Source organism: Chiroxiphia lanceolata, unplaced genomic scaffold (assembly GCF_009829145.1).
Source record: "Chiroxiphia lanceolata isolate bChiLan1 unplaced genomic scaffold, bChiLan1.pri scaffold_102_arrow_ctg1, whole genome shotgun sequence".
In the NCBI taxonomy this organism is placed as follows: domain Eukaryota; kingdom Metazoa; phylum Chordata; class Aves; order Passeriformes; family Pipridae; genus Chiroxiphia; species Chiroxiphia lanceolata.
In genome coordinates this window covers 1-26,194 of record NW_022476511.1, presented here as the reverse complement: position 1 = coordinate 26,194, position 26,194 = coordinate 1, and the positions used below count along the sequence as shown (strand labels likewise).

Below are 26,194 nucleotides of genomic sequence, written 5' to 3'. Positions count from 1 at the left end.
GGGTCCTTTTTGAGGGAGGGTCCCATTTTTAGGGGTCTCATTTTTTGGGGGGGGTGTCCCATTTTTGGGGGTCCCATTTTTTTTGGAGGGGTCCCATTTTTGGGGGGTTATCCCATTTTTAGGGGTCCCATTTTTTTGGGGGGGTCTCATTTTTAGGGGTCCCATTTTTTTGGGGGTTATCCCATTTTTGGGGGGGGGTTTCCCCATTTTTTTAGGGTGGGGGTCCCATTTTTTAGGGTCCCATTTTTGGGGGTTATCCCATTTTTTAGGGTCCCATTTTTGGGGGGTTATCCCATTTTTAGGGGTCCCATTTTTTTAGGGGGGTGTCCCATTTTTAGGGGTCCCATTTTTGGGGGATTATCCCATTTTTGGGGTTGTCCCATTTTTTTTTGGGGGGTGTCCCATTTCTTTTAGGGGTCCCATTTTTGGGGGGTTATCCCATTTTTAGGGGTCCCGTTTTTGGGAGGTTATCCCATTTTTGGGGGTCCCGTTTTTGGGAGGTTATCCCATTTTTGGGGGGTTATCCCATTTTTGGGGGGTTATCCCATTTTTAGAGGTCCCATTTTTTTGGGGTTATCCCATTTTTAGGAGTCCCATTTTTGGGGGTTATCCCATTTTTGGGGGGGTCCCATTTTTTTTGGGGGGGTCCCCATTTTTAGGGGTCCCATTTTTTTGGGGTTATCCCATTTTTGGGGTGTCCCATCCCCCCGGGGGGGGGTGTATTTTTGGGGTGGGGGTCACACACACACTCACATCGAACATCGAGCTCGAGGGGGGGGCTCAGGGCGACCCCCCCCTCGTTCCGGGCCTCGCAAAAATAGCGGGCGGCGTCGGTGGGGGAGGGGCCGGGCAGCAGCAGCTGGGGGGAGGGGTCGGGGAGGGGCCGCCCCTCCTTGAACCACGTGACCGTCACCCGGGGGGGCTCCGCGACCCCCACCCGGCACTGGAGCCTCACCGGGCCCCCCCCGGCCACGAGCGGACCCCCCGGGATCTGCACGACCTGCACCGACTGGGGGGGGTCTGGGGGGGGAGAGAGAAATTAGGGGGGGGAGAGAAATTAGGGGGAGGGGAGAGAGAAATTGGGGGGGGGAGAGAGAAATTAGGGGGGGACACGGAATTTGGGGGGGGAGAAATGAGGGGGGAGTGGGACACGGAATTTGGGGGGGGAGAGAGAAATGAGGGGGAAGTGGGACATGGAATTTTGGGGGGGGAGAGAGAAATTGGGGGGGTCGCGAAATTTTGGGGGGGGAGAGAGAAATTAGGGGGGAGGGGAGAGAGAAATTGGGGAGGGGAGAGAGAAATTGGGGGGGAGGGGAGAGAGAAATTGGGGAGGGGAGAGAGAAATTGGGGGGGAGGGGAGAGAGAAATTGGGGGGGGGAAGAGAAATTAGAGGGGGACACGGAATTTTGGGGGGGATGCGGAATTTTGGGGGGGGAGAGAGAAATTAGGGAGGAGGAATTTTGGGGGGGGAGAGAGAAATTAGGGGGGAGGGGGACGTGAAATTTTGGGGGGAGGGAGAGAGAAATTGGGGGGGGTCGCGAAATTTTGGGGGGGGAGAGAGAAATTAGGGGGGACGCGGAATTTTGGGGGGGGGAGAGAGAGAAATTAGGGGGGGACACGGAATTTGGGGGGGGAGAAATGAGGGGGGAGTGGGACACGGAATTTTGGGGAGGGAGAGAGAAATTAGGGGGGAGGGGAGAGAGAAATTGGGGGGGGGAGAGAGAAATTAGGGGGGGACACAGAATTTTGGGGGGAGGGGAGAGAGAGAAATTGGGGGGGAGGGGAGAGAGAAATTGGGGGTTTTGAGGGGACCTGGGGGGTCCGGGGGAGGGATTTTGGGGTTTTTTGGGGGGGGTTCCAGGGAGGTTTTGGGGGGGATTTGAGGGGTCCTGGAACGTTTTCAGGGGGGTCCCCCCAAACCACCGCCCTCCCTCCCGATTTTTGGGAGGGGGGGAGGGGGGGTCCCCAAAACACTCACACCAGACGACGACGTCGAGGGGGGGGGGAGCGCGTGACCCCCGCGGGGTTCCGCCCCTCGCAGCCGTAGGACCCCCCCGCGCCGGGGGTCGCCGGGAAGCTCAGGGTGTCCCCCGGGGGGGTGTCCCCAGGGGGGGTCTCCTCAGAGGGGGGGGAGGTCCCGAGGGTCTCCCTGACCCCCCCCCCCCGGACCTTCCACCATCGGACGGCGGCGGGGGGGGGTCGCGAGGGTCCCAGGTCGCAGCGCAGGGTCACCCGGGCCCCCCCCCCCCGCCAGGGCGGGGAGGGGGCTCAGGGGGGTCACGGCGGCGCCGCGGGGGGGGTCTGAGGTGCGGGGGGGGTGGGGAAAAAGAGGGGCGGTGAGAGGGGCGTGGCCACGGCCCCCAGCTCGTGGTGGGCGGGGCGGGACCACCCCCTTCCAACACCACCTTGACACGCACCCCCCCTGTGGTCACGTGACCACTCTGACCGCCCTGTGGCCACCCTGACCCCTCCATGGCCACCCTGACCCCCCATGACCCCCTTGACCCCTCCGCCATCACCCTGACCCCCCCATGGCCACCTTGACCCCCCCCCATGACCACCTTGACCCCCCTCATGGCTACCTTGACCCCCCCCCACCACCTTGACCTCCCCCCCCATCACCTTGACCCCCCCATGACCACTCTGACCCTCCCCCATCACCTTGAGCCCCCCATGACCACCTTGACCCCCCCACCATCACCTTGACCCCCCCCCATCACCTTGACCCCCCCCATCATCTTGACCCCCCCCCCATGGCCACCTTGACCCCCCATGGCCACCTTGACCCCCCTCATGATAACCTTGACCCCCCATGACCACCCTGACCCCCCCCCAATCACCTTGACCCCCCCATGACCACCCTGACCCCCCCCCAATCACCTTGACCCCCCCATGACCACCTTGGCCCCCCCCCCATGACCACCTTGACCCCCCCATGACCACCTTGACCCCCCATGACCACCCTGGCCCCCCCATGACCACCCTGACCCCCCCATGGCCACCTTGACCCCCCCCATGACCACCTTGACCCCCCCATGGCCACCTTGACCCCCCCATCACCTTGACCTCCCCATGACCGCCCTGACCCCCCCCATGACCACCTTGACACCCCCATGACCATCACACCCCCCCCCCATGGCCACCTTGACCCCCCATGACCATTTTGAGACTCCCCCATGACCACCTTGGCCCCCCCACCATCACCTTGACCCCCCCATGGCCACCTTGACCCCCCCCATGACCACCTTGACCCCCCCATGGCCACCTTGGCCCCCCCCCATGACCTCCTTGATCCCCCCCAATCACCTTGACCCCCCCATGACCACCTTGACCCCCCCATGACCTCCTTGATCCCCCACCATCACCTTGACCCCTCCCATTGACACCTTGATCCCCCCCATGGCCACCATGACCCCCCCACGACCACCCTGACCCCCCCTTGACCCCCTTACCACCCCATGGCCACCTTGACCCCCCATGACACCCTTGACCCCCCCATGGCCACCTTGACCCCCCCCCCATGACCATTTTGAGACCCCCCTCATCACCTTGACCCCCCCATCACCTTGACCTCCCCCTGACCACCCTGACCCCCCCATGGCCACCCTGACCCCCCCCATGACCACCTTGCCCCCCCCATGGCCACCTTGACCCCCCCATGGCCACCTTGACCCCCCCCCTCATCATTTTGACCCCCCTCACAACCCCCTTGCCCCCCCCATTACCCCCCAGCCCCCCCAACTCACAGAGCACGTCGATGTGGGCGGGGTCAGACTCGCTCTCCCCCATCTCATTGGCCGCCCGGCAGCGGTAGGCGCCGGCGTCCTCGGCGCTGATTGGCCGCAAGAGCAGCAGGTGGGCGGAGCCCTGGGCCAGGCCCCGCCCCTCCCGGCTCCAGCTGAAGGTGGGGGGGGGGTTGGCCCGGGCCCGGCAGCGCAGGGTCACCTCCTGCCCCTCGAGCAGGGGGGGCGCGGGGGTCACCTCCACCTCCACGTCCCGGGGGGCGTCTGGGGGCACAGGGACCAGTATAAACCAGTACGGACCAGTACGGACCAGTACAGACCAGTATGGACCAACATAGATCAATACAGACCAGTACGGACCAGTACGGACCAACATAGATCAATATAGACCAGTACGGACCAGTACAGACCAGTATGGACCAACACAGACCAGTATGAACCAACATGGATCAGTACAGACCAGTACGGACCAGTATGGACCAGTACAGACCAGTATGGACCAGTATGAACCAGTATGGACCAACATGGATCAATACAGACCAGTGCAGACCAGTATGGACCAACACAGATCAATACAGACCAGTATGGACCAGTATGAACCAACACGGATCAATACAGACCAGTACGGACCAGTACAGACCAGTATGGATCAATACGGACCAGTATGAACCAGTGTGGATCAATACAGACCAGTATAGACCAGCACAGGGGAGGGGCTAAGGGTGATTGACAGACAGAGTGGGTGGGGCCAAGGATGATTGGCAGGTTCAGTGGGCAGGGCTAAGAGTGATTGACAGGTCTGGTAGGCGGAGCTAAAGGGGACTGAAAGTGTGATGGGTGGGGTCAAGGGTGATCGACAGCTTTAGTGGGCGGGGCTAAAGGTGATCGACAGGTTCAGAGGGCGGGGCTAAGGGTGATTGACAAATTTAGTGGGTGGGGCTACAGCTGACTGACAAATTTAATGGGTGGGGCTAATGGTGATTGACAAGTTTAGTGGGTGGGGTTAAAGATGATTGACAGGTTCAGTGGGCAGGGCTAAGGGTGATTGGCAGATTTAGTGGGTGGGGCTAAGGTGATTGACAAATTTAGTGGGTGGGGCTACAGCTGATTGACAGGTTCAGTGGGCAGGGCTAAGGATGATTGACAGGTTTAGTGGGCAGGGCTAAGGGTGATTGGCAGATTTAGTGGGTGGGGCTAAAGGTGATCGACAGATTTAGTGGGTGGGGCTAAAGGTGATTGACAGGTCTGAGGGTGGGGCTAAGGGTGATTGACAGGTTCAGTGGGTGGGGCTAAGGATGATTGACAGGTTTAGTGGGTGGGGCTAAGGGTGATCGACAGATTTAGTGGGTGGGGCTAAAGGTGATTGGCAGATCCTAGGGGGTGGGGCTAAGGGTGGTTGACAGGGTGATGGGCAGGGCCAGGGGTGATTGACAGGGTGATGGGCGGGGCTAAGGATGATTGACAGGGTGATGGGCGGGGCCAGGGATGATTGACAGCCCCCCTTCCCCTCCCCACTCACAGAGCACGTCGATGTGGGCGGGGTCAGACTCGCTCTCCCCCATCTCATTGGCCGCCCGGCAGCGGTAGGCGCCGGCGTCCTCGGCGCTGATTGGCCGCAGCGGCAGCAGGTGGGCGGAGCCCTGGGCCAGGCCCCGCCCCTCCCGGCTCCAGCTGAAGGTGGGGGGGGGGTTGGCCCGGGCCCGGCAGCGCAGGGTCACCTCCTGCCCCTCGAGCAGGGGGGGGCGCGGGGGTCACCTCCACCTCCACGTCCCGGGGGGCGTCTGGGGGCACAGGGACCAGTATAAACCAGTACGGACCAGTACGGACCAACATAGATCAATACAGACCAGTATGGACCAGTACGGACCAGTATGGGCCAGTACGGATCAATATGGACCAGTATGGATCAGTATGGACCAGTACGGACCAGTACGGACCAGTATGGACCACTACGGACCAGTATGGACCAGTACAGACCAGTATGGACCAGTACGGACCAGTATAGACCCTGCCCCTCGAGCAGGGGGGGCGTGGGGGTCACCTCCACGTCCCGGGGGGCGTCTGGGGGGACAGGGACCAGTAGGGACCAGTACAGATCACTACAGACCAGTACGGACCAGTATGGACCAACATAGACCAGTACAGACCAGTATGAACCAACATGGACCCCCCATAACCCCCAGAGACCCCCATAACCCCCCCCAGAGACCCCCAGAACCCCCCAGAACCCCCTCAGGGACCCCCAGAACCCCCCAGAACCCCCTCAGGGACCCCCAGAATCCCCCCCAACACCCCAGGGACCCCCAGAACCCCCCCTGGGACCCCCACAACCCCCCCTGGGACCCCCATAACCCCCCCCCAACAACCCAGGGACCCCCCATAACCCCTTAGAGACCCCCCATAACCCCCCCCAACCCCCATAACCCCTTAGAGACCCCCATAACCCCCTAGGGACACCCCATAACCCCCCCCCGGGACCCCCATAACCCCCCAGAGACCCCCATAACCCCCCCCAGGGACTCCCAAAATCCCCCATAACCCCCCCTAACTCATCAGGGACATCCCATAACCCCCCCAGGGACCCCCATAACCCCCCCATGACCCCCCAGGGACCCCCATAACCCACCCAGGGACTCCCATAACCCCCCCATGGACCCCCCCACAACCCCCCACGGACACCCCATAACTCCCCCAGGGACCCCCATAACCCCCCCCCAGAGACACCCCATAACTCCCCAGGGACGCCCATAACCCCCCAGGGAACCCCCATGACCCCCCATGACCCCCCAGGGACCCCCCATAACCCCCCATAACCCCCTCAGGGACCCCCATAACCGCCCCTGGGACCCCCATAACCCCTCCATAACCCCCATAACCCCCTCAGGGACCCCCATAACCCCCCATAATCCCTCCATAACCCCACCAGAGACCCCCATAACCCTCCCATAACACCCCAGGGACCCCCCATAACCCCTCAGGGATGCCCATAGCCCTCATAACCCCCCATAACCCCCTCAGGGACCCCCAGAACCCCCCCAGAGACCCCCATAACCACCCCAACACCCCAGGGACCCCCCATAACCCCCCCAGAGACCCCCATAACCCCCCAGAGACCCCCCATAACCCCCCATAACCCCTCATAACCCCTCCATAACCCCCCCAGAGACCCCCATAAACCCCCCAGAGACCCCCATAACCCCCCACAACCCCCCCATAACCCCCCATAACCCCTCCATAACCCCCCCACAACACCCCAGGGACCCCCCATAACCCCTTAGAGACCCCCATAACCCCCCCATAACCCCCCCAGAGACCCCCATAACCCCCCATAACCACCCATAACCCCCTCAGGGACCCCCATAACCCCCCCAGAGACCCCCATAACCCCTCCATAACCTCCCCAGAGACCCCCATAACCCCCCCATAACCCCCCATAACCCCTATAACCCCCCCATAACCCCCTCAGGGACCCCCATAACTGCCCCTGGGACCCCCATAACCCCTCCATAACCCCCCCAGAGCCCCCCATAACTCCCCATAACCCCCCATAACCCCTCCATAACCCCCCCCAGAGCCCCCCATAACCCCCCATAACCCCTCCATAATCCCCCCCAGAGCCCCCCATAACCCCCCCATAACCCCTCCATAACCCCCCAGAGACCCCCATAACCCCCCCCCAACACCCCAGGGACCCCCCATAACCCCTCAAGGACCCCCCATAACCCCCCATAACCCTCCCATAACACCCCAGGGACCCCCCATAACCCCTCAGGGATGCCCATAGCCCCCATAACCCCCCATAACCCCTCCATAACCCCCCCAGAGACCCCCATAACCCCCCAGAGACCCCCATAACCCCCCATAACCCCCCCATAACCCCTCCATAACCCCCCCAGAGACCCCCATAACCCCCCCAGAGACCCCCATAACCCCCCATAACCCCCCCATAACCCCTCCATAACCCCCCCAGAGACCCCCATAACCCCCCCGAGACCCCCCATAACCCCCCATAACCCCTCCATAACCCCCCCAGAGACCCCCATAACCCCCCATAACCCCTCCATAACCCCACATAACCCCTCCATACCCCCCCCAGAGCCCCCCATAACCCCCCCCCCGTGACTCCCCCCCCCCCAAATATCTCACAGTGGACCCGGAGCAGCCGCGTCGCCCGGGCCAGGGGCTCCCCTCGCCCCCCCCTCAGGGTGCAGTTGAGGGGGGTCCCGTCGTGGTGCCAGAGCACTTGGGCCACCAGGAGGGTCCCCAGGGCCGGGTGGGGGGTCTCAGAGATCGGGGGGGTCCAGGGGCCCTTGTGAGCCCCCCCCCCCCCCGTGGCCAGGGGCCCCTCCCAGGTGAGGGTCCGGGGGTCCTGGGGGCAGGGGGGGGGGCACCCAGCACCCAAAGGTGCTGCGACCACCCGCGGGGAGGGGGGAGGGCCCCGGCCACAGGTGGGGGGGCGGGGGGGCGGCTGTGGGGGGGAGAAGGGGGGAAAAAAGGGGGTTAGAGGGGGGGGTGAGGTGGGGGGGTGAAGAGGGGGTAAAAGGGGGGTTGGGGGGGGTAAAGGGGGGGATAAGGGGTGGAAAAGGGGGGTTAGAGGGGGGGTGAGGTGGGGGGGATGAAGAGGGGGATGGGGGAAAGGGGGGGTAACGGGGGGAAAGGGGGGTTAAAAGGGGGGAAAGGGGGGTAAAAGGGGGGGGAAGGGGGGGTGAAGAGGGGGATGGGGGGAAAAGGGGGGGAAGGGGGGGAAAGGGGGGGAAAGGTGGGGGGGTTATAAAGAGGGGGATGGGGGCAAAAGGGGGGGAAGGGGGGGGTAAAAGGGGGGGTAAAAGAGGGAGGAAAAGGGGGGGTTAGAGGGGGGTGAGGTGGGGGGGGGTGAAGAGGGGGATGGGGGGGAAAGGGGGGGAAAGGGGGGGAAAAAGGGGGTAAAAGGGGGGTTAGAGGGGGGTGAGGTGGGGGGGTAAAGAGGGGGATGGGGGGAAAGGGGGGGATAAGGGGGGGAAAGGGGGGTAAAAGGGGGGGTAAAAGAGGGGGTAAAAGGGGGTTTAGAGGGGGGGGTGAGGTGGGAGGGTGAAGAGGGGGATGGGGGGGAAAGGGGGGAAAAAGGGGGTTAGAGGGGGGGTAAAAGTGGGGGGGTAAAGAGGGGGATGGGGGAAAAGGGGGGTAAAGGGGGGATAAAAGGGGGTAAAAGGGGGGTAAAGTGGGGGGGATAAAGGGGGGGATTGGGGGAAAGGGGGGGAAGGCGGGGGTAAAGGGGGGGTAAAAGGGGGGTTAGAGGGGGGGTAGAGGTGGGGGGGTGAAGAGGGGGATGGGGGCAAAAGGGGGGGGAATAGGGGGGGTAAAAGGGGGGCTAGACGGGGGGGTAAAGGTGGGGGGGATGAATAGAGGGGTGGGGGGAAAGGGGGGGAAAGGGGGGTTGGGGGGGACAAATGGGCCACAAAGTGGGACACAAAGGGGGAGACACAAAGGGGGGGCAAAAAGGGGACAAATGGGGACAAATGGGACACAAAGGGGGACAAAGTGGGACACGGGGGGGGGCACAAAGGGGCACAAAGGGGACAAAGGGGGACACGGGGGGGGCACAGAAGGGTTTCGGGGGTGTCCCCCCCTCACCGGTGACGTTGAGGGTGACCCAGTGCATCCACTTGAGCTCGGCGTTGCCCCCCCGCCGCCGCGCCCCCTCCAGCCGCAGCCCGTAGGTGCCCCCGTCCCCCAGACCCACCCGGGGCAGGGTGAGGTCGCAGGGCCCCTCCCTGGCCTCGGGGCTCGCCCCGGGCGTGGCCACCACTCGCCCCCGGAAGGTCTGCGAGGTGGGGTCGAAGAGGGGCCGGTGGATCCAGGTGAGGCTCCTCACCTGCACCCCCGAGCCCGCCCGGCACAGGTCGTAGCGGCACGGGAGGGTCGCGCAGGTCCCCGCGGCCGCCGCCACCTCCGGGGGACCCGTCACGGGCTGCGGGGGACAGACGGACACACACCCTAAAAGGGGGAGGGGGGGGGGGAACACACACACGGGGGGTGAAGGGTTTTTTGGGGGGGGTTGGAGGTGGGGGGTGAAGGTTTTTGGGGTTGGGGGAAGCCGGGTGGGATCCCCGGGGACACCTCGAAGCTCGGGGACTGAGGAGTTTTTGGGATGTCCCGGGATGTCCCGGGATGTCCCAGGATGCCCTGGGATGTGCCGGGATGTCCCAGGATATCCTGGGAATTGGGATCCGGGAGTTTTGGGGGTTCTGGAGCCTGGGGGGTGAAGGTTTTTGGGGTGGGGAAGCCGGGTTGGATCCCCGGGGACACCTCGAAGCTCGGGGACTGAGGGGTTTTTGGGATGTCCCGGGATGTCCCGGGGTGTCCCAGGATATCCCAGGAATTGGGATCCGGGTGTTTGGGGGGTTCTGGAGCCTGAGGAGTGAAGGTTTTTGGGGTTGGGGGAAGCCGGGTTGGATCCCCGGGGACAGGGGATCAAGCTCGGGGACAGAGGGATTGGGGATGTCCCAGGATGCCCTGGGATGTCCCAGGATGTCCCAGGATATCCCGGAAATTCGGATCCGGGTGTTTTGGGGGTCCTGGAGATGGGGGGTGAAGGTTTTTGGGGTGAGGGAAGCTGGGTTGGATCCCCGGGGACAGGGGATCAAGCTCAGGGACAGAGGGGTTTGGGGATGTCCCGGGATGTCCCAGGATATCCCGGGAATTCGGATCCGGGTGTTTTGGGGGTTCTGGAGCCTGGGGGGTGAAGGTTTTTGGGGTTGGGGGAAGCCGGGTGGGATCCCCGGGGACACCTCGAAGCTCGGGGACTGAGGGGTTTTGGGGATGTCCCGGGAGTGGGATCCGGGTGTTTTTGGGGGGGATCCAGGTGTTTTTGGGGTGATACAGGTATTTTTGGGGGGGGATCTGGGTGTTTTTTGGGGGGATCTGGGTGTTTTTGGGGGGGATCCGGGTGGTTTGGGGGTGATTCAGGTATTTTTTGGGGTGATTCAGTTATTTTTTGGGGGGATCTGGGTGGTTTTGAGGGGGATCCGGGTGGTTCTGGGGTGATTCAGGTATTTTTTTTGGGGGGATCTGGGTGTTTTTGGGGGGATTCAGGTATTTTTTCGGGGGGATCTGGGTGTTTTTGGGGTGATTCAGGTATTTTTTGGGGGGGATCTGGGTGTTTTTGGGGGGGGGGGATCTGGGTGTTTTTTGGGGGGGATCCGGGTGGTTTTGAGGAGATTTGGGTGTTTTTGAGGAGGGATTTGGGTGGTTTTGGGGTGATTCAGGTATTTTTTGGGGTGATTCAGGTATTTTTGGGGGGGGATCCGGGTGGTTTTGGGGTGATTCAGGTATTTTTTGGGGGGGATCCGGGTGTTTTTGGGGGGATCCAGGTGTTTTTTGAGGGGGGATCTCGGTGTTTGGGGGGGTCCCAAAATCAGAGGGGGGGTCCCGGGTGTCCGGGGGGTCTTTCCAAGCCCAGCAGGACCCTCGAGGTGCCCCCAGGACCCCCCCAAGACCCCCCCAGGACCCCCCAGAACCCCCCAAAAGTCCATCCTTACCTGGGACGGGGAGGAGGAAGAGGAGGAGGAGGAGGAAGAGCCACATCTTGGTTTTGGGGGGTTGGGGGGTCCCGGAGACCTGGGGGGGGATAAGGGGGGGGTTGGGGGGGTCTCGGGGGTCCGGGTTTGGCCCCTCCCACCCCCGGGACACGGCGGGGGGGGAGGGGAGGGGATGGGGGGGGGAGGGTTTGGCCCCTCCCCCGCTCGGGGGTCACTGGAGCTTCACTTCCTTCCCCTTTTTTGGGGGGAGGGGGGGCGGAGGGGGGGAGCAGCGCCCCATAGATGGGTCTGCCCCACAGATGCCAGCGCCCCACAGATCCCAGCGCCCCACAGATCCCAGCGCCCCACAGATCCTCCCAGCACCCCACAGATCCTCCCACCCCACAGATCCCAACACCCCCCAGATCCCAGCGCCCCATAGATCTCAGAGCCCCACAGATCCCAACACCCCACAGATCCCAGCGCCCCATAGATCTCAGAGCCCCACAGATCCCAACACCCCACAGATCCCAGCGCCCCATAGATCTCAGAGCCCCACAGATCCCAACACCCCACAGATCCTCCCACCCCATAGATCCCACCACCCCATAGATTCCACCCCCCGGATCCCAACACCCCACAGATCCCAACACCCCACAGATCCCACCACCCCATAAATCCCAGAGCCCCACAAATCCCCAAAACCCCACAGATCCCAGCACCCCACAGATCCTCTCACCCCATAGATCCCAACACCCCATAAATCCCAACACCCCACAGCTCCTCTCATCCCACAGATCCTCTCACCCCACAGATCCCAGCACCCCATAGATTCTCCCACCCCACAGATCCCAGCACCCCACAGATCCTTCCAGCACCCCACAGATCCCATCACCCCATAGATCCCAGCACCCCATAAATCCCAGCACCCCACAGATCCCAGCGCCCCACAGATCCTCCCAACACCCCATAGATCCCATTTGATGGATGGATCCGTCTGCCCCACAGATCCCAGCACCCCATAGATCCTCCCAGCACCCCACAGATCCCAACACCCCATAGATTTGTCGGATGGATGGATCCATCTGCCCCACAGATCCCAGCACCCCACAGATCCCAGCACCCCATAGATCCTCCCACCACCCCACAGATCCCAGCACCCCACAGATCCCAGCACCCCATAGATCCCAGCACCCCATAGATTCCAACACCTCACAGATCCTCCCACCCCACAGATCCCACTGCCCCACAGATCCTCCCACCCCATAGATCCCACCACCCCACAGATCCCAGCACCCCATAGATCCCAGCGCCCCATAGATCCTCCCACCACCCCACAGATCCCAGCACCCCATAGATCCCAGCACCCCATAGATTCCAACACCTCACAGATCCTCCCACCCCACAGATCCCACTGCCCCACAGATCCTCCCACCCCATAGATCCCAACACCCCACAGATCCCAGCGCCCCACAGATCCTCCCAGCACCCCACAGATCCCAACACCCCACAGATCCTCCCACCCCATAGATCCTCCCACCCCACAGATCCCAGTGCCCCGCAGCTCCTCTCACCCCACAGATCCCAACACCCCACAGATCCTCCCACCCCATAAATCCCAGCACCCCACAGATTCCACCCCCCCCACAGATCCCAGCACCCCATAGATTCCAACACCCCACAGATCCCAGCACCCCATAGATCCTCCCACCCCACAGATCCCAACACCCCACAGATCCCAGCGCCCCACAGATCCCACCACCCCATAAATTCCCACCCCACAGATCCCATCCCCCCACAGATCCCATCCCCCCACAAATCCCACCCCCTACAGCTCCTCCCCCCACCCCACAGAACCCCAAACCCCCCCAAATCCCCCCCCAATCCCCCCCTCCCCCACTGACCCCACACCGGCGCTGCCGCGGCCCCGGCTCGGACCCCGAGTGGGGGATGGGGGGTTTTGGGGGGTTTTGGGGGGGGCAGGTCCCGCCCCTCCCCTCCCCCCCCCCCCCCGAGGCTGCCGGGAACCCCCCGAGGTCCCGGGGGGGGATGGGGGCGGATTTTGGGGTCACCCGAGCGAGACGGGGCGGGGGGGGGGATGGGTCAGAGCGGGGGATTGTGGGGTTAAAATGGGGGATTTGGGGCAAAACGGGGGATTTTGGGGGCAAAACGGGGGATTTGGGGGGCAAAAGTGGTGATTTTTGGGGGCAAAAGTGGGGATTTCGGGGGCTAAACTGGTGATTTTTGGGGCTAAATGAGGGATTTTGTGGGGGAAACGGGAAATTTTGGGATAAAATTTGGGTGGGAGCGGGGAATTGTGGGGGTAAAATGGGGGATTTGGGGCAAAACTGGGGATTTTGGGGGCAAAACGGGGGATTTGGGGGGCAAAAGTGGTGATTTTGGGGGGCAAATGAGGGATTTTGTGGTGGAAACGGGAAATTTTGGGATAAAATTTGGGTGGGAGCGGGGAATTGTGGGGTTAAAATGGGGGACTTGGGGCAAAACTGGGGATTTTTGGGGCTAAAGTGGTGATTTTTGGGGGCTAAAGTGGTGATTTTGGGGCTAAATGAGGGATTTTGTGGTGGAAACAGGAAATTTTGGGATGAAATTTGGGTGGGAGCGGGGAATTGTGGGGGTAAAATGGGGGATTTGGGGCAAAACGGGGGATTTTGGGGGCTAAAGTGGTGATTTTGGGGGCAGTAAAAATCAAGAGAAATAAATGTAACATTAAGAAATAAATACAACAGAAATAAATTAAAAAAATAAAAACAAGGTAAAAAAAGAAATAAAAAAATAGAAAAATATAAAATACAATAAATGCAACAAAAATAAATTCGAAAAATAAAAAACGAAGTAAAAAAATTGAGTAAAAAAATAGAAAATATAAATGTAAAATGAACAAATGCCACATTAATAAATAAATAAAAAAAAATAAAAAGGAAGTAAAAAACAGGTCATAAAATCCAGAAAAAAATATACGAAATAAAAAATAAAAATAGAAGTAACAAAATTAAAACGAGAAGATCTAAAATAAAGAAAAGATAAAGTAAAAATTAAAAAACAAATAAAACGGGGCGGGAAGCGCCGTTGCTGCCGCGCCGGCGCTACTGCGCATGCGCCGCGACTGGCGGAGTGACGTCAGCGAAAGAGAAGCGGAAGTGCGAGACAAAAATGCAACGCATGCGCATAACGAGCCACGAAGCACAGAGAAGGGCAAAAAGAAAAGGGCAAGATGGCGGCAAATGGCGCATGCGCATTTATTTGCCTAAAGTCGCGCGTCACGTGGTAAGTAAGGGCAAAAGAAAACGGGACAGCGCTTGCGCAGTGGTGTAATGGCTCCGCAGAGAAGGGATACGCGCATGCGCAGTGAGTTTAATTGCTCCGCTGAAAAGCGACCTGCGCATGCGCAGTCCGTGTCTCTCCCACCCTCTCTGGGGTGGGAAGAGGGGAGGAAAAAAAAATTAAGGTTTTGAGGTAAACCTGCGGAAATTAATGAGGGATATTGGGAGGGTAAAAATCAAAGTTCTCCGAGCGGGACAGTGCCGTGGCCTCTTCCTCACAGGGTCTTTCAAGGGAATAATAACGAAATAAAGGCAGTTAATCCCAGAAGACTTTGCGCCGCCTCGGTGTATCCCCAAAGGGCTTTGGGCGAGACTAAAAAGAAGAAAAGAAAAAAATAATCAATCAATCAATTAATAAACAAAAGATAAAAAGCGTAGTAAAATAGGATAAAACATCAAATATGACGTTTTTGCTGCCTTTTGACCTGGGCAGGGCAGGTGAGGACATGCCTTTAAAAAAGAGAACAATAACAGAATTTAAAACCTGCTTTTCTTCGCATCCCAACCGGCTGCTCCCAGTGTTCCCAGTAAAGCTTCCCAGTTCTCTGCAGTCCTGGTTACTGGGGGGAAGCGGGGGGGGGGGGGGGGCTCAGAAAATCCCAGGAACACGGGCGTTGGGGCACTCGGAGACCCATAAAATCCTGGGAACAAGGTGGTTTGGGCACACGCAGACCGAAAAAAATCACGGAGGAACTTCGTTTGGGCACATCGAGTTCCCAAAAAATCCTGGGAACAGGAGGGTTGGGCAACATCAGCAGCCCAAAACCCGGGAACAGGGGGGTTAGGGACATTCAGACCCGAAAAATCTTGGCAACACGGGGGTATGGCCTCTCCTAGACCCTAAAAATCCCAGGGACAGGGGGGTTGGACCACACCCAGACCCGAATATATCGGAAAAGAGGGGCTTGGACACGCCCCAACGGCCCTCAGCCAATCGCAAAGCGCCCACGCCGCCCCCAACCAATCCCAGCGCGCCGCGATGATGACTCATCAGTCGCCGGGAAGACCACGCTCCAACACGGCTCCAAACCGTACCCGGACTTTGCGCCCTCAGCCAATCCGAGCGCGCCCAAAAATCCCCAAAAAGGCGTCGCCCGGCTGGTTTTGGGGTGTCAGCAGCTGTCCGGCGCTGGGCATGGAGCGTGTGCGGGGAGCTGGGGCCGTGCTGGCGGTGCTGGTGCTGCTGGGAGCCCCCCCGGCTGCGGGCGAGGAGCTGTCGGGTGAGCGGGGGGTGGGAAAGGGGGGGCAAGAGGGGAGAAAAGAGGGGGTGGGAGCCCCGAAAAAGGGAGGGCGAGGGGGGTGGGAAGGGCCGGAGTGAGTGGTCGGGGGGTGGGAGCCCCAAAGTGAGGTTGGGGGGGTGTGGGGATTGTGGGTCCGGTGGGAAAGGGGTGGGAGAGGGGGGCAAGGGGGTGTGGGAGAGCAGGCAGAGGGGTGCCCTGGGGGTCCCTGGGTGTCCCTTGAGCCCTGCAGCGGTTCCCTGGGGCTCTGGGGGGTGGGATGGGCATTGGGGGGGTCCCCAACCCCCCTGTCCATCCCCGGGGGGCTGATGGGGGGGTTCCCCCCCAGCCAAGAGCCGGTGCTGGGGCGTCCGTGGGGCAGAGGGGGGTGGGAAAGGGGGGTCCGGGGTGGCCCCCTGAGCTGCCAGCCTGCTGTGGGGGGCTGGGGGATGATGGGGGGGGACGGGGCACCCCCTGACCCGTGTCCTGCACACACAGGGGTGTTCCAGTGGATGGGAAAGTCCGAGTGTCACTTCATCAACGGCACCGAGCGGGTGAGGTTCGTGGAGAGGTACATCTACAACCGGGAGCAGTACGCCCACTTCGACACCAATGTGGGGGTCTATGTGGGGGACACCCCGTATGGGGAGATCCAGGCCAGGTACTGGAACAGCAACCCGGAATTGTTGGAGTACAAACGGGGTCAGGTGGACAACTACTGCCGGCACAACTACAAGGTGGTCACCCCGTTCACTGTGAACCGCAGAGGTGAGCGTGGGGCAGAGCGGGTCCCCTCGGGCCCTGCCCCGGGAATGACCCTGGAGCCCCTCAAACCCTCCCTGGGAATCACCCCAGACCCCTCAGCCCTCCCTGGGCCCGTTCCCGTGGCCTTTTTCCCCTCCCAGTTCTTCCCAGTCCATCCCAGTCTCTCCCAGTCCTTCCAGTGCCCCCTAGTCTCTCCCAGTCCATTCCAGTTTTTCCCAGTCCATCCCAGTCCATCCCAGTCTCTCCCAGTGCCCCCCCCGCGTCTCCACCCCGCTGGGGCCACCGAGCTCCCGCCCCTCAGCCAATCCCAGCGCGTCTCTCTGATGACGCTCCAGTTGCCAGGCAGACCCAAACCCAAGACTTCCCTCACCACCACTCAGCCTCCCAGGCCCGAGCGCTTCCTTCCCAGTCCACACCAGTCACTCCCAGTCCACACCAGTCACTCCCAGTCCCTCTCACTCCACTCCCAGACCCTCTAACTCCACTCCCAATCCCTCTCAGTCCATTCCCAGTCGTTCTCACTTCACTCCCACATCTCCCAACTCTCTCCCCAGTGCCCCCCCAGCCCAGACCCTTCTCCCCCACTCGATTCCCAGTCCCTCCCACTGCCATCCCAGTCCCTCCCACTGCCATCCCAGTCCCTCCCACTGCCATCCCAGTCCCTCCCAGTGCCCTCCCAGTCCCTCCCAGTGCCATCCCAGTCCCTCCCAGTGCCCTCCAAGCCCTCTGCCCTCCCTGCCAGTGCCCCCCAGCTGAGCCCAGTGTCTCCCCCGTCCCTGCCAGTGCCCCCCAGCGTGTCCATCTCGCTGGTGCCGTCGAGCTCCCAGCCCGGCCCCGGCCGCCTGCTCTGCTCCGTGATGGATTTCTACCCTGCGCCGGTGCAGGTGAGGTGGTTGCAGGATGGGCAGGAGCTGCCGGAGCACGTGGTGGCCACCGACGTGGTCCCCAACGGGGACTGGAGCTACCAGGTGCTGGTGCTGCTGGAAATCCCCCCCCGGCGCGGGGTCACCTACAGCTGCCAGGTGGAGCACGTCAGCCTGGAGCACCCCCTCAGCCGGCACTGGGGTACGGCCCGGCCCCCCCAGCCCCGGGGGGGCGACCGGGGGCGACCGGGAGGGAGTTTGGGGGGTGCTGGGGGGGACGGCAGGGGGGCGGGAGGGTCCTGGAGGGGCCAGGAGGGGCCCGGGGGGATCCCCAAAGGGGCTGGGAAGGGACTGGCAGGAGGTGGGAGGGACCCCCGGGTGGGCTGGGGGAGAGCGGGCCGGGCTCTGGGGGGTGCCGGGGGGGGCGTGGGAGGAGGTTTTGGGGGTGCTGACCCCCCCGGCTCCCCCCAGAGATGCCACCGGACACCGTCCGCAGCAAGATCCTGGTGGGGGTCGGGGGCTTCGTCTTGGGCTCGGTCTTCCTGGCGCTGGGGCTCGGCTTCTACCTGCGGGAGAAGGTAAAGGGGGGTCCCCAAAGGGGGGGCGTGGCCCCCCCTTGCTCTCCCACGGCCTCTGGGCCCCCCCTGCCCCCCCAGCCCCTTTGCTCTCCCCCCCTTTTCTCTCCCCACAGAGCTCCTGAGCCGCCGGCGCCCGCAGCCCCTCCCCGTGGCCTCGGGACCACCCTGGATCCCTCAAACCCTGCGCTCATTTGGGGGGGGTCGCATGTCCCCCCCTTCCCTGCATTTCTTCCCACACTAACCAGCTGTTCCCAGTGTTCCCAGTAAAGCTTCTCAGTGCTCTGCAGTCCTGGTTGATGGGGGCAGTTGGGGGGGCTCTGAAAATCCTGGGAATGGGGGGGTTTCCTATTCCCAGACCCTGAAAATCCTGGGAACTGGAGCGTTTGGGCACTCCCTGACCCTGAAATATCACAAAAGAGGGATGTGGACACTCCTAGACTCCAGAAATCCTGGGAACAGGGAGGTTTGGGCACTGTCAGCCTCCCAGTAATCCAGGAACAGGAGGGATTGGGCTGTCCCAGGACTACACAATGTAAGAAAAGAGGGTGTTATTTACTCCTAGATCCCTAAAATTGTCAGAACAGGTGGGTTGGGCACTCCCAGGCCCCCAAAATTATGGGAACAGGGGGGTCAGGAACACTGAGACTACAAAAATCTTGGGAACACAGGGGTATAGGCTCTCCTAGAACTGAAAAGTCACAGGAATAAAGTTCTTGGGGTACTCCTAGACCTCAAAATATTGGAATAGAGGTCTTAGGACACTTCCAGATTTTAAAACTCCAAGGAACAGGGGGGGTTTGGGCATCCTGAGTCCCCCAAAATCCTGGACAAAGGTGGTTTTGGCACATTCAGAGCTCTACAATCCTGAGAATAGGTGGCTTTGGGCAATGGCAGCCTCCCAGTAACCCAGGAACAGGGGGGTTTGACCTGTCCCAGGCCCAAAAACCCCAGGAAAAGAGAGGATTAGGTACTCCCAGCACCCCAACACTGTGAGAACAGGGGGGTTTGGGCATCCCCAGGTCCCCAAAATTGTAAGAACAGGGGGATTTGGGCACTCTCAGAATCACAAAATCCCGGGAACAGGGGGTTATTTAGAATCCGCGGCCACCCAGAACCTCATTCCAACGCATCCAGATCACCTTAAATCCCATCTCCGGGAATCCGGGACCCCCCAAAACCCACCTTGGAACCCCCCCAGCCCCGGGGCTGCCGCGGGGGCCCCCAACGGCCCTCAGCCAATCGCAAAGCGCCCACGCCGCCCGCAACCAATCCCAGCGCGCCGCGATGATGACTCATCAGTCGCCGGGATGACCACGCTCCAACAGGCTCCGAAACCGTACCCGGACTTTGCGCCCTCAGCCAATCCGAGCGCGCCCAAAAATCCCCAAAACGGCGCCGCCCGGCTGGTTTTGGGGTGTCAGCAGCTGTCCGGCGCTGGGCATGGAGCGTGTGCGGGGAGCTGGGGCCGTGCTGGCGGTGCTGGTGCTGCTGGGAGCCCCCCCGGCTGCGGGCGAGGAGCTGTCGGGTGAGCGGGGGGTGGGAAAGGGGGGGCAAGAGGGGAGAAAAGAGGGGGTGGGAGCCCCGAAAAAGGGAGTGCGAGGGGGGTGGGAAGGGCCGGAGTGAGTGGTCGGGGGGTGGGAGCCCCAAAGTGAGGTTGGGGGGGTGTGGGGATTGTGGGACCGGTGGGAAAGGGGTGGGAGAGGGGGGCAAGGGGGTGTGGGAGAGCAGGCAGAGGGGTGCCCTGGGGGTCCCTGGGTGTCCCTTGAGCCCTGCAGCGGTTCCCTGGGACTCTGGGGGGGTGAGATGGGCATTGGGGGGATCCCCAACCCCCCTGTCCATCCCCGGGGGGCTGATGGGGGGGTTCCCCCCCAGCCAAGAGCCGGTGCTGGGGCGTCCGTGGGGCAGAGGGGGTGGGAAAGGGGGGTCCGGGGTGGCCCCCTGAGCTGCCAGCCTGCTGTGGGGGGCTGGGGGATGATGGGGGGGACGACGGGGCACCCCCTGACCCGTGTCCTGCACACACAGGGGTGTTCCTGCATTCATCTCCGGGTGAGTGTCACTTCACCAACGGCACCGAGCGGGTGAGGTACATGGAGAGGTACATCTACAACCGGGAGCAGTACGCCCACTTCGACAGTGATGTGGGGGTGTTTGTGGGGGACACCCCGTATGGGGAGATCAATGCCAGGCGCTTGAACAGCGACCCGGAAACGCTGGAGTACTATCGGACAGCGGTGGACAGGCACTGCCGGCACAACTACAAGATCGTCACCCCGTTCAGCGTGGAGAGGAGAGGTGAGCATGGGGCAGAGCGGGTCCCCTCGGGCCCTGCCCCGGGAATGACCCTGGAGCCCCTCAAACCCTCCCTGGGAATCACCCCAGACCCCTCAGCCCTCCCTGGGCCCGTCCCGTGGCCTTTTGCCCTCTCCCAGTCCTTCCCAGACCATCCCAGTCACTCCCAGTCCTTCCAGTGCCCCCTAGTCTCTCCCAGTCCATTCCAGTTTTTCCCAGTCCATCCCAGTCCATCCCAGTCTCTCCCAGTTCCCCCCCCGCGTCTCCACCCCGCTGGGGCCACCGAGCTCCCGCCCCTCAGCCAATCCCAGCGCGTCTCTCTGATGACGCTCCAGTTGCCAGGCAGACCCAAAACAAAGACTTCCCTCACCACCACTCAGCCTCCCAGGCCCGAGCGCTTCCTTCCCAGTCCACACCAGTCACTCCCAGTCCACACCAGTCACTCCCAGTCCCTCTCACTCCACTCCCAGACCCTCTAACTCCACTCCCAGACCCTCTCAGTCCATTCCCAGTCGTTCTCACTTCACTCCCACATCTCCCAACTCTCTCCCCAGTGCCCCCCCAGCCCAGACCCTTCTCCCCCACTCGATTCCAACTCCCTCCCACTGCCATCCCAGTCCCTCCCAGTGCCATCCCAGTCCCCCCCACTGCCCTCCCAGTCCCTCCCAGTGCCATCCCAGTCCCTCCCAGTGCCCTCCAAGCCCTCTGCCCTCCCTGCCAGTGCCCCCCAGCTGAGCCCAGTGTCTCCCCCGTCCCTGCCAGTGCCCCCCAGCGTGTCCATCTCGCTGGTGCCGTCGAGCTCCCAGCCCGGCCCCGGCCGCCTGCTCTGCTCCGTGATGGATTTCTACCCTGCGCCGGTGCAGGTGAGGTGGTTGCAGGATGGGCAGGAGCTGCCGGAGCACGTGGTGGCCACCGACGTGGTCCCCAACGGGGACTGGAGCTACCAGGTGCTGGTGCTGCTGGAAATCCCCCCCCGGCGCGGGGTCACCTACAGCTGCCAGGTGGAGCACGTCAGCCTGGAGCACCCCCTCAGCCGGCACTGGGGTACGGCCCGGCCCCCCCAGCCCCGGGGGGGCGACCGGGGGCGACCGGGAGGGAGTTTGGGGGGTGCTGGGGGGGACGGCAGGGGGGCGGGAGGGTCCTGGAGGGGCCGGGAGGGGCCGGGGGGGATCCCCAAAGGGGCTGGGAAGGGACTGGCAGGAGGTGGGAGGGACCCCCGGGTGGGCTGGGGGAGAGCGGGCCGGGCTCTGGGGGGTGCCGGGGGGGGCGTGGGAGGAGGTTTTGGGGGTGCTGACCCCCCCGGCTCCCCCCAGAGATGCCACCGGACACCGTCCGCAGCAAGATCCTGGTGGGGGTCGGGGGCTTCGTCTTGGGCTCGGTCTTCCTGGCGCTGGGGCTCGGCTTCTACCTGCGGGAGAAGGTAAAGGGGGGTCCCCAAAGGGGGGGCGTGGCCCCCCCCTTGCTCTCCCACGGCCTCTGGGCCCCCCCTGCCCCCCCAGCCCCTTTGCTCTCCCCCCCTTTTCTCTCCCCACAGAGCTCCTGAGCCGCCGGCGGCCGCAGCCCCTCCCCGTGGCCTCGGGACCACCCTGGATCCCCCAAACCCTGCGCTCATTTGGGGGGGTCGCATGTCCCCCCCTTCCCTGCATTTCTTCCCACACTAACCAGCTGTTCCCAGTGTTCCCAGTAAAGCTTCTCAGTGCTCTGCAGTCCTGGTTGTTGGGAGATGTGGGGGGGGCTCTGAAAATCCTGGGAACGGGGGGGTTTCGTATTCCCAGACCCTGAAAATCCTGGGAACTGGAGGGTTTGGGCACTCCCTGACCCTGAAATATCACAAAAGAGGGATGTGGACACTCCTAGACTCCAGAAATCCTGGGAACAGGGAGGTTTGGGCACTGTCAGCCTCCCAGTAATCCAGGAACAGGAGGGATTGGGCTGTCCCAGGACTACACAGTGTAAGAAAAGAGGGTGTTATTTACTCCTAGATCCCTAAAATTGTCAGAACAGGTGGGTTGGGCACTCCCAGGCCCCCAAAATTATGGGAACAGGGGGGTCAGGAACACTGAGACTACAAAAATCTTGGGAACACAGGGGTATAGGCTCTCCTAGAACTGAAAAGTCACAGGAATAAAGTTCTTGGGGCATTTCTAGACCTCAAAATATTGGAATAGAGGTCTTAGGACACTTCCAGATCTTAAAACTCCAAGGAACAGGGGGGTTTGGGCATTCTGAGTCCCCCAAAATCCTGGACAAAGGTGGTTTTGGCACATTCAGAGCTCTACAATCCTGAGAATAGGTGGCTTTGGGCAATGGCAGCCTCCCAGTAACCCAGGAACAGGGGGGTTTGACCTGTCCCAGGCCCAAAAACCCCTGGAAAAGAGAAGGTTAGGTACTCCCAGAACCCCAACACTGTGAGAACAGGGGGGTTTGGGCATTCCCAGGTCCCCAAAATTGTAAGAACGGGGGGGGTTGGGCACTCTCAGAATCACAAAATCCCAGGAACAGAGGGTTATTTGAAACCTGCAGACACCCAGAACCTCATTCCAATGTACCCAGGACACCCCAAAACCCATCCCCAGGAATACGGGACCCCCAAACCCCACCTCGGATCCCCCAAGGCCCGGGCAGGGTCAGCAAAAACACCAGAATAGGGGGGTTGGGAACACTGACACCCTAAAACTTCTTAGAACAGGGGGGTTTGGGCAATGTCATCCTTCCAGTAACCCAGGAACAGGGGGGGCTGCAGTCTCCCAGCCCCAAGAAATCCTGGAAAGAGAGGTTTAGGTACTCCCAGACCCCAAAAACTGTGGGATCGGGGGGGTTTGGGCACTGCCAGCCCCGTCCCGAACAGAGCCCTCCCCGAGCTCAGCCAATCAGAGACCGCCCTCCGGGATTCTGGGGGCCCGTGGGAGCTGCAGGAGCCCCGGATGGGCATTTTTGGGTTACCCTGAGCTTTGGGAGCCCTGGATGGGCATTTTTCGTGGACCCTGAGCTCCCCCCTCCCCCGCAGCCCACGGACCCCCCGAACCCCCCCCAGCCCCGGGGCTGCCGCGGGGGCCCCCAACGGCCCTCAGCCAATCGCAAAGGGCCCACGCCGCCCGCAACCAATCCCAGCGCGCCGCGATGATGACTCATCAGTCGCCGGGAAGAACACGCTCCAACAGGGCTCGAAACCGTACCCGGACTTTGCGCCCTCAGCCAATCCGAGCGCGTCCAAAAACCCCCAAAAAGGCGTCGCCCGGCTGGTTTTGGGGTGTCAGCAGCTGTCCGGCGCTGGGCATGGAGCGTGTGCGGGGAGCTGGGGCCGTGCTGGCGGTGCTGGTGCTGCTGGGAGCCCCCCCGGCTGCGGGCGAGGAGCTGTCGGGTGAGCGGGGGGTGGGAAAGGGGGGGCAAGAGGGGAGAAAAGAGGGGGTGGGAGCCCCGAAAAAGGGAGTGCGAGGGGGGTGGGAAGGGGCAGAATGAGTGGTCGGGGGGTGGGAGCCCCAAAGTCTCGGGGGAGAGTCTCCGGGGTGGGGGGAAAGGGGTGGGAGAGGGGGGCAAGGGGGTGTGGGAGAGCAGGCAGAGGGGTGCCCTGGGGGTCCCTGGGTGTCCCTCGAGCCCTGCAGCGGTTCCCTGGGGCTCTGGGGGGGTGGGATGGGCATTGGGGGGGTCCCCAACCCCCCTGTCCATCCCCGGGGGGCTGATGGGGGGGTTCCCCCCCAGCCAAGAGCCGGTGCTGGGGCGTCCGTGGGGCAGAGGGGGGTGGGAAAGGGGGGTCCGGGGTGGCCCCCTGAGCTGCCAGCCTGCTGTGGGGGGCTGGGGGATGATGGAGGGGGACGGGGCACCCCCTGACCCGTGTCCTGCACACACAGGGGTGTTCCAGTTTATGGGAAAGTCCGAGTGTTACTTCATCAACGGCACCGAGCGGGTGAGGTACGTGGAGAGGTACATCTACAACCGGGAGCAGTTCGCCCACTTCGACAGTGATGTGGGGGTGTTTGTGGGGGACACCCCGTATGGGGAGATCCAGGCCAGGTACTGGAACAGCAACCCGGAATTGCTGGAGGACTATCGGGCAGCAGTGGACACGTACTGCCGGCACAACTACGAGGTGTCCACCCCGTTCATTGTGAACCGCAGAGGTGAGCGTGGGGCAGAGCGGGTCTCCTCGGCCCCTGCCCCAGGAATGACCCTGGAGCCCCTCAAACCCTCCCTGGGAATCACCCCAGACCTCTCACCCCACCCTGTGCCCATCTCCGTGCCCTTTGGCCCCTCCCAGCTCCTCCCAATCCATCCCAGTCCTTCCAAATGCTCCCTAATCTCTCTTAGTCCATTCCAGTTTTTCCCAGTCCATCCCAGTCTCTCCCAGTGCCCCCCCCGCGTACCACGCGTTGATGCCACCGAGCTCCCTCCCCTCAGCCAATCCCAGCGCGTCTCTCTGATGACGCTCCAGTTGCCAGGCAGACCCAAAACAAAGACTTCCCTCACCACCACTCAGCCTCCCAGGCCCGAGCGCTTCCTTCCCAGTCCACACCAGTCACTCCCAGTCCACACCAGTCACTCCCAGTCCACACCAGTCACTCCCAGTCCCTCTCACTCCACTCCCAGTCCCTCTCACTCCACTCCCAGTCCCTCTCACTCCATTCCCAGTCGTTCTCACTTCCCTCCCACATCTCCCAACTCTCTCCCCAGTGCCCCCCCAGCCCAGACCCTTCTCCCCCACTCGATTCCCACTCCCTCCCACTGCCATCCCACTCCCTCCCAGTGCCATCCCAGTCCCTCCCACCGCCATCCCAGTCCCTCCCAGTGCCCTCCAAGCCCTCTCCCCGTCCCTCCCAGTGCCCCCCATCACATCCCAGTGTCTCCCCCGTCCCTGCCAGTGCCCCCCAGCGTGTCCATCTCGCTGGTGCCGTCGAGCTCCCAGCCCGGCCCCGGCCGCCTGCTCTGCTCCGTGATGGATTTCTACCCTGCGCCGGTGCAGGTGAGGTGGTTGCAGGATGGGCAGGAGCTGCCGGAGCACGTGGTGGCCACCGACGTGGTCCCCAACGGGGACTGGAGCTACCAGGTGCTGGTGCTGCTGGAAATCCCCCCCCGGCGCGGGGTCACCTACAGCTGCCAGGTGGAGCACGTCAGCCTGGAGCACCCCCTCAGCCGGCACTGGGGTACGGCCCGGCCCCCCCAGCCCCGGGGGGGCGACCGGGGGCGACCGGGAGGGAGTTTGGGGGGTGCTGGGGGGGATGGCAGGGGGGCGGGAGGGTCCTGGAGGGGCCGGGAGGGGCCGGGGGGGATCCCCAAAGGGGCTGGGAAGGGACTGGCAGGAGGTGGGAGGGACCCCCGGGTGGGCTGGGGGAGAGCGGGCCGGGCTCTGGGGGGTGCCGGGGGGGGCGTGGGAGGAGGTTTTGGGGGTGCTGACCCCCCCGGCTCCCCCCAGAGATGCCACCGGACACCGTCCGCAGCAAGATCCTGGTGGGGGTCGGGGGCTTCGTCTTGGGCTCGGTCTTCCTGGCGCTGGGGCTCGGCTTCTACCTGCGGGAGAAGGTAAAGGGGGGTCCCCAAAGGGGGGGCGTGGCCCCCCCGTGCTCTCCCACGGCCTCTGGGCCCCCCCTGCCCCCCCAGCCCCTTTGCTCTCCCCCCCTTTTCTCTCCCCACAGAGCTCCTGAGCCGCCGGCGGCCGCAGCCCCTCCCCGTGGCCTCGGGACCACCCTGGATCCCTCAAACCCTGCGCTCATTTGGGGGGGGTCGCATGTCCCCCCCTTCCCTGCATTTCTTCCCACACTAACCAGCTGTTCCCAGTGTTCCCAGTAAAGCTTCTCAGTGCTCTGCAGTCCTGGTGCTTGGGGAGAAGTGGGAGGGGCTCTGAAAATCCTGGGAACGGGGGGATTTGGAAACATTCAGACCTTAAAAATCTTGAGAACACGGGGGTATG

At 62.5% G+C, this 26,194-nt stretch overlaps 3 protein-coding genes across 5 annotated transcripts; all 3 read left to right on the top strand.

Annotated features, from left to right (window-relative positions):
- Positions 1 to 15,619: 15,619 nt before the first annotated feature.
- Positions 15,620 to 18,289, top strand: LOC116781603 (class II histocompatibility antigen, B-L beta chain-like). Of its 2 annotated transcripts, none has more exons than XM_032677259.1 (5): positions 15,620 to 15,800; positions 16,296 to 16,565; positions 17,447 to 17,627; positions 17,897 to 18,003; positions 18,117 to 18,289. In XM_032677259.1, exons 1-5 carry the CDS (start codon positions 15,716 to 15,718, stop codon positions 18,242 to 18,244), a joined length of 771 nt encoding a protein of 256 aa, XP_032533150.1. In that variant the 5' UTR covers positions 15,620 to 15,715; the 3' UTR covers positions 18,245 to 18,289. The 2 variants fall into 2 exon arrangements, with proteins under 2 accessions (XP_032533150.1, XP_032533151.1); XM_032677260.1 differs by having other exon boundaries at positions 15,623 to 15,800; positions 17,346 to 17,627; positions 18,117 to 18,288.
- Positions 18,290 to 19,339: 1,050 nt separating this feature from the next.
- Positions 19,340 to 21,955, top strand: LOC116781604 (class II histocompatibility antigen, B-L beta chain-like). The gene is made up of 5 exons (XM_032677261.1): positions 19,340 to 19,528; positions 20,026 to 20,295; positions 21,055 to 21,336; positions 21,606 to 21,712; positions 21,827 to 21,955. The coding sequence occupies exons 1-5, from the start codon at positions 19,444 to 19,446 to the stop codon at positions 21,833 to 21,835; spliced, it is 753 nt and encodes a 250-aa protein (XP_032533152.1). The 5' UTR covers positions 19,340 to 19,443; the 3' UTR covers positions 21,836 to 21,955.
- A 1,509-nt stretch (positions 21,956 to 23,464) lies between these two features.
- Positions 23,465 to 26,093, top strand: LOC116781605 (class II histocompatibility antigen, B-L beta chain-like). Of its 2 annotated transcripts, none has more exons than XM_032677262.1 (5): positions 23,465 to 23,653; positions 24,141 to 24,410; positions 25,149 to 25,430; positions 25,700 to 25,806; positions 25,920 to 26,093. In XM_032677262.1, exons 1-5 carry the CDS (start codon positions 23,569 to 23,571, stop codon positions 25,926 to 25,928), a joined length of 753 nt encoding a protein of 250 aa, XP_032533153.1. In that variant the 5' UTR covers positions 23,465 to 23,568; the 3' UTR covers positions 25,929 to 26,093. The 2 variants fall into 2 exon arrangements, with proteins under 2 accessions (XP_032533153.1, XP_032533154.1); XM_032677263.1 differs by having other exon boundaries at positions 23,509 to 23,653; positions 25,250 to 25,430; positions 25,920 to 26,092.
- Positions 26,094 to 26,194: the final 101 nt, after the last annotated feature.

Coding starts and splice junctions, on each gene's coding strand:
- LOC116781603 (XM_032677259.1), top strand. CDS start 15,716: ATGGAGCGTGTGCGGGGAGCTGGGGCCGTGCTGGCGGTGCTGGTGCTG. Junction 17,628..17,896: donor CCCCCTCAGCCGGCACTGGG/GTACGGCCCGGC, acceptor GGCTCCCCCCAG/AGATGCCACCGGACACCGTC. Junction 18,004..18,116: donor GCTTCTACCTGCGGGAGAAG/GTAAAGGGGGGT, acceptor CTCTCCCCACAG/AGCTCCTGAGCCGCCGGCGC.
- LOC116781604 (XM_032677261.1), top strand. CDS start 19,444: ATGGAGCGTGTGCGGGGAGCTGGGGCCGTGCTGGCGGTGCTGGTGCTG. Junction 20,296..21,054: donor GTTCAGCGTGGAGAGGAGAG/GTGAGCATGGGG, acceptor CGTCCCTGCCAG/TGCCCCCCAGCGTGTCCATC. Junction 21,337..21,605: donor CCCCCTCAGCCGGCACTGGG/GTACGGCCCGGC, acceptor GGCTCCCCCCAG/AGATGCCACCGGACACCGTC.
- LOC116781605 (XM_032677263.1), top strand. CDS start 23,569: ATGGAGCGTGTGCGGGGAGCTGGGGCCGTGCTGGCGGTGCTGGTGCTG. Junction 23,654..24,140: donor TGCGGGCGAGGAGCTGTCGG/GTGAGCGGGGGG, acceptor CTGCACACACAG/GGGTGTTCCAGTTTATGGGA. Junction 24,411..25,249: donor GTTCATTGTGAACCGCAGAG/GTGAGCGTGGGG, acceptor GCGCCGGTGCAG/GTGAGGTGGTTGCAGGATGG.